General features: G+C 34.3%; 2 protein-coding genes across 2 annotated transcripts; both read right to left on the reverse strand.

Annotated features, from left to right (window-relative positions):
- Nucleotides 1-563: 563 nt before the first annotated feature.
- LOC146935259 (F-box/kelch-repeat protein At3g23880-like) lies at nucleotides 564-1,899 on the reverse strand. Its single transcript, XM_085750435.1, has one exon. It carries the CDS (start codon nucleotides 1,897-1,899, stop codon nucleotides 712-714), a length of 1,188 nt encoding a protein of 395 aa, XP_085606561.1. The 3' UTR covers nucleotides 564-711.
- Nucleotides 1,900-7,399: 5,500 nt separating this feature from the next.
- Nucleotides 7,400-8,979, reverse strand: LOC146935260 (F-box/kelch-repeat protein At3g23880-like). Its single transcript, XM_085750436.1, has one exon. It carries the CDS (start codon nucleotides 8,659-8,661, stop codon nucleotides 7,480-7,482), a length of 1,182 nt encoding a protein of 393 aa, XP_085606562.1. The 5' UTR covers nucleotides 8,662-8,979; the 3' UTR covers nucleotides 7,400-7,479.

The following is an 8,979-nucleotide window of genomic DNA, read 5'->3' on the forward strand; positions in this document are numbered from 1 at the left end:
CACTCAAATTCTGCAGCAGATGCTATTTTCAAGGGACCACAGCAGCTATCAGGGGATGAAGCGGCACTGTTTGCTTGTATTTTGTGGAGTATTTGGTAGCAACGCAACAATACACTCGGAAACAATACAATTGAGGCGCAAAATTCAGTGTTTATGCAGCCAAAACTCTCGCTGCAAGACTGGAAAGCAGTCCACGAAATCACAAATGGGGCAGAATTGGTGCAGACTGATACAAAACTGGCATTTGTAAAGAAGGCATTGACATAATATAATGTGATTTTACTCTGAGGGTTTCTTTTGCTATCTCAAGCTTCACAATGACCAAGGGCATGACAAAATATGATTCGTTCGCTTCACAATGTATTTTGAAAGATTTGATGCAAACATTATGAAATTCAGGCAGCTCAAAGCAGTCATTCTAACAATATACTAATGACTTGGCATAACATCTAAGTTGATATTAGAATCTAACCTCAAACCATAGAAAATGAAATGCATGACGAAAGAACAAAGACCTCAAACAAACAAATAAGTAAAAAATAACTACAATTTCTCAAGCTACATATTCAAATGAACATTACTTGACAATGATCCATGAAGTAACCAATAATCAGAATAAGTACAAAACAAATACCATAAACAGAAATTAACATATAAAGTCTAGTTTAGTCTCATTCTCATGTGATATAGAACCACGTCTACATTATAGCACTAAGAACAAGGTGATATCAAACTCTCAATGCATACCTCAAACGTGTTTTCAACCTTAGTAAACTTAAAAGTACCATTTCTAGAATTGTAAAAAATCAACTTCCATGTCGATCTGTTTCCATGCTTCAACAACACTTGGCCATCCTCAAACATATGTAGTACTTTGAAAGTGCATGTGGCATGAGACTTTGGAAAATCTCGCATGCAAGAAATAGTGAACAATTTAGTCCACGAGTTTTGATTTCCATGTTCCTTCATAACCCAAACATCATGACCAATAACAATGCACAAAGAATCTCTCAACACACCCAACTGCAAATAATTATAAGCATCTACCACTCCATAATCAGCAGGCAGCAAAATTTCTTTACAAGACTCATTCTTAAGATCAAGAGAAACAATTAAAGGTGGATTTTTTTTTCCGGAAGAAACCAACCAATTAATAGTACCATGCATGAAGTTTCCTGATGGTTGCCGAGAAGCATAATTAAAAGGGAACTTTTGAATGCTTTTCCAAACATTGGTGCCCAAAGTATGAACCTTCAATTCATGGCTGTCAACAAAATTATCAGTGTGTTCTAAAACAACCACTACCTTGTAATCATTAGAAACCGCATCATAGCCGAAGCCATACATCATCAAAACCTGATAAGGATTTTGTTTCTTTTCAAGAGAGGGCAATTCCTTGAATTTTCTAATGGAAGGGTTCCACAATTGAATGGTAATGAAGCCTCCATAATTAGTTGCAAGACATATGATGCCATTGAATGAGCCAACAAAGTAAACATAACGGCTGGAAGGAAACTCGCGCTGTGTAATATGGTTGGTAGTTACGTCAGTGAAAACGAAGTCGAGTGGATAAGACTTTAGAACATACATGGATGGGAGATGGGAGAGATAGGAGATTGTTAAGGTGTGAACGAGGAGCTTAGTAGAGAGGCGGAGGTGTTGCCCAGCGAATATTGGATCAGTGATAAGAGAATTCCATGACTTGCAAACACACCGGAATTGAAGGAGAAGCTTCACGGGGAGTCTACAAAGGATCTCTGAGATGAGATCCAAAGGAAGAGTGGGAAGCTGCGGTATGGTGTAATTCGAAAATGATAATGTTGTTAGGGTTCTGGCGATTGTTTCTTCAGTCAGCGATGGATAAGAAACGGCATTGTGAAGGTTGCCCTCGCTATCCATGTTATTACCAATGAAGTGTGAGTACGTAGCACTGATTTGGTGAGAAAGAGAAGAATAAAAGGGAGAGAAATAAGAGGGGTTAGGTATGCAGAATCGATTAGGGTTTCAATAATAACCTACTTAACACATATTCTATATTTGTTTGTGCATCTTTTATTCTTTAGGTAAGATATACATCTTGTCAAAATAAAAAAAGGTAAGATATACACATTCTATATATTTGATTTTTTTTTAATCAATCTACATATTTGATTTTTTTTCTTCTTCTTTTGGGTACTACTCCCTCCATTCCTTTTCTTTTGATGTTTTAGAGGTTAAACTTTATTCCAAAACTTTTGATGTTTTAGAATTTTTAATACTTTTTATCCAATTTTACCCTTGTTGAAAAACACACTTTGAAAATTGGAAGTTTAAATAATAAATGCAATTTGTGTGGTGAGTTTCAATAATTAAGGAGATTAGAATTTTGAGAAAAAAAATCAAGGAGTAAGTAAGGATATTTTAGTATAAACCTTACAATTATTCCTATAATTTAATGATTCCTTAATATTTGTGCAATCACCTAAAACATCAAAAGAAAAGGAATGGAGGGAGTATATGTTAAGAGGTCTTCAATTTAGTCTATGGTATGCCCAAATCAAACCAAACTTTTTTTTAAATAGAGAATGATAGCTTGCTAGAGGTCTATCTAGCCAAAAAATAATTATTTTAAATTTACTAGACCGCCCAATTTTTTAGGTAAATCAAAGTTATCATCGGCTCGCAATTGTGGAAACTAATCCTCTCTAGGGATGGCAAAAAAATTGCACCCGTGGATATCCGCAGATGAAATCCTTCATGGGCTCATTTGTGTTGGTCTGGTGGTATTGGTTTGAGACCTTGTAGTGTGTTCTCTTAAGGTTTCAGATTCGAATCTCTGCCGTGTCAATTTCGGTGAGCTAGTTTGCTTTCTTAAAAAATAATGTCATGGGCGCAAGTGTTAACCGATGTTTTTTGGTAAACAATCACTAGTTTTAAATTTGTTACTTGCAGTATCAAACTAGTAAATTCTATGACATATTTGTGCAATAGTTCACAAAAATGTTTGAATGTTCATATATTTGAATGTAAAAAGATGAATTTAACTAACTATTTCGAACGAGCCAAAATTGGTTTAGAAGTAAAAGAAAACTTAAAGTAAATGCAAGCAATATTTAAAGAAACAACATTTGATTAAATAAGAAGAAAATTGGTGCACATAATCATACATTTTCCTATGACTCGTTTCTCGTTGCAACATGAATAATTGGAGTGTTTAAGGTTTTTGTGAATGATTTCTTCTATTTCTTCCACTTGCGTCTTCCTCTCTTTTTTTTTTGTCCAAACCACTCCCCTCCATTCCTCTCCAAACTCGCAAACAATGCCTTAAGGAATGATCTCTTAACTATTTATTTACCAAACAAAGAGAGATAGTTTTTTTTCTTAATTAGTTTTTCTATTTTAATTTATTTTTCTTTTGTTTGTATGAAGAAGGACTATGAATTTGATGAAGAAAATAATTATTTGTGGATGGTTCATGGATTTTAATTTTGACAAAAAAATCAAATGGTTAAAATTAACAAAATTAATGTGGTTTTTCGTGGACCACCTATAATGTTGTTCCATCTTAGATATTTGAGGTTAAATATTGAGGAGGAATAGATCTTACTTGAGTAATGGCGATATTTAATAGACTCAGACGGAACGAAAACTAGTTAAAAGACCAAAGTGAAACCAAATAAATTCTAAAGGACCGGAAGCACAATTTAGCCTACTTAATTTTTTACTATGTCCTTGATTCTTTTCTTTTTCTTCCTTTCAAAATTAAGGGTGTGGGTGAATTAGACCGACAGAGATTACAGTTCAACCTACATCAGACCCGTTTAAAACTTTTTTTTGGCTAAATGGCTCTTTTCTTTCCTTAACTATTTTTTTGTATCACTTTGCTCCCATACTTAATTATTGGTCCGTTTAAGTCCCTTAAATTCATCTCTATTATACAAATTAGTCCCTTCCGTCATTTTTAATAGAAAAATGTTAACTCATATTCTTCCCTCCTATTCATCTTCTTCCCACAACACAACATCAAACAAGGCCAGAAGAAGAAGAAAACCAGAATACCTCATATTCATCTTCATCATCATGAACTTTATAAACCTTCACAAAAAAAACTAGAAGAAAAAAAAAACAATTTCTATCACACCACAGCACAACATTCTCATTTCTTAATCAGTCACAAAACTTCAATCAAACCTTACCTTAAAAAACAATTTTTTTAATGGCTTCGTTAATAAAAAAAAATTCTCATTTCCACAATAATTAATATCATTGATCTTCTTCTGTAAAATCTTGTTTAGAAGAAGAAAAGGCTTCCATAATCAAAGTGAAAGGGTGAGAGAGATGAGTTTGAAACAAAGATCAATTTTAGCCAAGTTTGATTGAGTTCAGTTGTGTTGGAAGGAATGGATTGAGTTGTGATTGGGTTTTAGAGAGAAACAAGGGATTAAGTTTTAATTTGCGTATGAAATTTCAGAGAGCTGCGATTGAGGTTGGACGGGACACGATTGGATTTGTCACTATCACCATCAAAGAGAGCTTTGATTGGGTTCAAAGGAAGGAATGGATTTGAGATAAAGAGAGGGCGTTCCGAAGGGAGAGAAAGGGTTATGTGAGAGAAAGAAGCTTTGAGATATAGGAAGAGAAATAGAAATAGAGAGAGAGAGAGAGAGAGAGAGAGAGAGAGAGCGAGAGAGAGAGAGAGAGAGAGAGAGAGAGAGAGAAGGGTTTTAGTGGTTTTTTTGTGAAGGTTGATGAAGGTGATGTTGAAGATGATAAAGATGTTTGAAGAAGACGAAGATAGGGAAAAAACATCAGGTCGTCATAGTGCACTATTACTTATAATAGACCTTGAATATCGAATGGTTTGATTTTTAACAAATAGAACAATAATGACTAAGATTAAAAAATTAATGACGATTATAGTGGAACACCTATATTGTTAGTCCACCTAAGACATTTTGGGTTAACCCCTTCACGGAAGGGAATAGAATGTGTAATAGAGATGAACTCAAGGGACTCAAATAATCCAAAAATTAATTATGGGACCAAAGTGATACAAAAAAAAATAGTTAAGGGGCGAAAAAAGGATATTTAGGCAACTTTTTTTTTAATAGTAGAGGTTAATGTTTTGAGAAGTCTATTTAGTTAAAAAAAAAAATTAAACCACAAATCATTTGTTTGTGTGATTTTAAAATAATTTTTCATTTCGCTTATCTACCAAAAATATTTAGGGTTGTGAACTTGTCAGACCGACCCACATGGTTCTACAATCTAGTCATACTATAAAATGATAACTCTTTTTCTAAATAGAGAATGATAAACTTTCCTAGATGTCATTAGCTAAAAAAAGTCAAAAACACATACTATAAAATGATCTTTTAAATCAATTAGACTAAGAAATTTTTATCTGAGCCGAAGGTATCATCCGCAAGCAATTGTGGAGACCAACTCCCTTGAGGTGACTAAGATCCATTTAAAAGATTGACTTCTCCTAACAAATATTTTTCCATACGCAAATCGAATATTTGACCAAATGGTTAAGGAGCTAAAACATCTACCTCTTTTTTTTTTGACAAAAAAATATCTATCTATTGTGTCACACTATGTTGGTATCAGACTGACCTATTTAAGAAAAATGTGTTTGTTACTGTTGGATGATTTTTTTGATTGATGCCAAGGACAATTCTGATTATGTGCAGAAAATACTAGGTAGAACTAGAACGGCAGTACTCTAATCATTTAAGTACGTAGTGCTTATTAGTGATAGATAAATTCTGTATCCATCTGTGTGACGAATACAATTACGAATTTTAGGTCAATAACATTGCGGAGCCTGGGTCATCGTTAAATTAAATCTCATGTGACATGATTTTTAGTGCATGAAGGAGATGGAATACCACCCTTTCTAAATTTAGTTTCTAGTAGTATAGTGAGTCAAGAAAAGTTTATCTGCAATAAAAACTGTAAATTTGAGACATCGCTTGTGAATTTCTTTAGAGAAATGTTATTTGGACAACAATTGTTTCATCCAACACTGTATTTATATATGGTGCACATCAATTTCATTTTTATATGAAATTGTAAAATGTTAATCGAGTTTGTCCTTCTATCTGATCATGTTATTAAATGTTTGCGACGTTATTTACATAATTTCAAATTCATCTTCAATATCACAAGCTTAGTATAATTTTAGTCCCTACAAATACCAATGGAGGGACACATTTGATTAAAAAACTGCAATAGATGTCCCAGAAGCAAAGTTTCCTTCATCTTGTATAGATATGATTTCCTTCATGCTACCTTGGATCATCATACAAGCTTTGTCCGGCAGAATCCCAATTTTATATTGTCAATGTGGAATGAAAATTGGCATTTTGATGTTTCTCCTCTTATACATCAAGGTGACGGGATAACTTTGCCTGACAACGCAAGGGTGGCTGATATTCTTATGCATGGATGTTGATTTTGCCTGATTGTGGCTGTTATTTTTTCCTACTCCTAGAATTGTCAATACTCTGCTATAAGTTACAACACTAGGTGATGGAAGATAAATGTATTTGGCGCTTTGAGAAAAAATTTTGTCTTCAAGAATTAATTGACACCACTCATTTCAGAATGGATGGTTCATTGAATTTGATTTGGAAAATTAAATCTCCTCTGAAAACTAAAAATCTGGTTGGCGAATTAGTAGACGGTGCATTCCAACGCGGTTTCGACTACGTGAAAAAAGGAGTCAATTTTCCAACTACTTGTGTTTTTTGCACCACAAACAATGCTCTGATAGTAATAATATTTTTTTTTAATTGCGCCAATAGTCAAAATATATTGAACATGTGTACATTTTTGCAAACAGTTGCGGCATCACTCAAATTCTGCAGCAGATGCTATTTTCAAGGTACCACAGCAGCTCGCAGGGGATGAAGCAGCACTGTTTGCTTGTATTGTGTGGAGTATTTGGAAGCAACACAACAATACACTCGGAAACAATACAATTGAGGCGCAAAATTCAGTGTTTATTCAGCCAAAACTCTTGCTGCAAGACTGATACAAAACTGGCATTTGTAAAGAACGCATTGACATAATATAATGTGTTAGTACACTCTTCACTAAGGCTTGCTGACTCATAGTATTTACACAACTTTATCTTTGTCAAAAATATTGAAACAATTTCAGTTGTAATAATCAACAGCACTATAGAAAATGACTTGGCATAACAAATATACTAATGACTTGGCATAACATCTAAGTTGATATTTTCATCTAACCTCAAAACATAGAAAATGAAATACATGATGAGAGAACAAAGACCTCAAACAAACAAATAAGTAAAAATAACTACAATTTCTCAAGCTACATATTCAAATGAACATTACTTGACAATGATCCATGAGGTAACCAATAATCAGAACAAGTACAAAACAAATACCATAAACAGAAATTAACATATAAAGTCTAGTTTAGTCTCATTCTCATGTGATATAGAACCACGTCTACATTATAGCACTAAGAACAAGGTGATATCACACTCTCAATGCATACCTCAAACGTGTTTTCAACCTTAGTAAACTTAAAAGTACCATTTCTAGAATTGTAAAACATCAACTTCCATGTCAATCTGTTTCTATACTTCAACAACACTTGGCCATCCTCAAACATATGTAGTACTTTGAAAGTGGCATGACACTTTTTAATATTTTGAAAGTGGCAAGAAATAGTGAACAATTTAGTCCACGAGTTTTGATTTCCATGTTCCTTCATAACCCAAACATCATGACCAATAACAATGCACAAAGAATCTCTCAACACACCCAACTTCAAATATTTATAAGCATCTACCACTCCATAATCAGCAGGCAGCAAAATTTCTTTACAAGACTCATTCTCCAGATCAAGAGAAACAATATGTGGATTTTTATTTTCATAAGAAACCAACCAATTAACCGTACCGTGCATAAAGTTTCCTGATGGTTGCCGAGCAGCATAATCAAAAGGGAATTTCTGAATGCTTTTCCAAACATCGGTGCCCAAAGTATGAACCTTCAATTCATGGCTGTCAACAAAATTAACAGTGTGTTTTAAAACAACCACTACCTTGTAATCATTAGAAACTGCATCATAGCCGAAGCCATACATCATCAAAACCTGATAAGGATTTTGTTGCTTTTCAAGAGAGGGCAATTCCTTGATTTTTCTAATGGAAGGGTTCCACAATTGAACGGTAACGAAGCCTCCATAATCAATTGCAAGACATATGATGCCATTGAATGAGCCAACAAAGTAAACATAACGGTCGGAAGGAAACTCAAGCTGTGTAATATGGTTGGTAGTTACATCTGTGAAAACGGAGTCGAGTGGATAAGACTTTAGAACATACATGGATGGGAGATGGGAGAGATATGAATGTGTTGAGGTGTGAACGAGGAGCTTAGTTGAGAGGCAGAGGTGTTTCCCAGCGAATATTGGATCGGTGATAAGAGAATTCCATGACTTGCAAACGCACCGGAGTTGAAGGAGAAGCTTCACTGGGAGTCTACAGAGGATCTCTGAGATGAGATCCAAAGGAAGAGTGGGAAGCTGCGGTATGGTGCAATTCGACAATGATAATGTTGTTAGGGTTCTGGTGATTGTTTCTTCAGTCAGCGATGGAGAAGAAACGGCATTGTGAAGGTTGCCCTCGCTATCCATATTATTAGCAATGAAGTGTGAGTACGTAGCACTAGAAAGAGAAGAATAAAGGGGAGAGAAATAAGAGGGGTTAGGTATGCAGAACCGATTAGGGTTTCTATAAACAGAGGTTAGGTATGCAGAACCGATTAGGGTTTCTATAATAACCTAGTAATTAAACACACATTCTATATTTGTTTGTGCATCTTCTATTCTCTCGGTAAGATATACACATTCTATATATTTGATTTTTTTTTTTAATCAATCTACATATTTGATTTTTTTTCCTTCTTTTGGGTACTATATGTTAAGAGGTCTTCAATTTAGTCTATGGTATGC

This window comes from Medicago sativa, chromosome 3 (assembly GCF_051527215.1).
Source record: "Medicago sativa cultivar Bolivia chromosome 3, Bolivia_mono, whole genome shotgun sequence".
In the NCBI taxonomy this organism is placed as follows: Eukaryota; Viridiplantae; Streptophyta; class Magnoliopsida; order Fabales; family Fabaceae; genus Medicago; species Medicago sativa.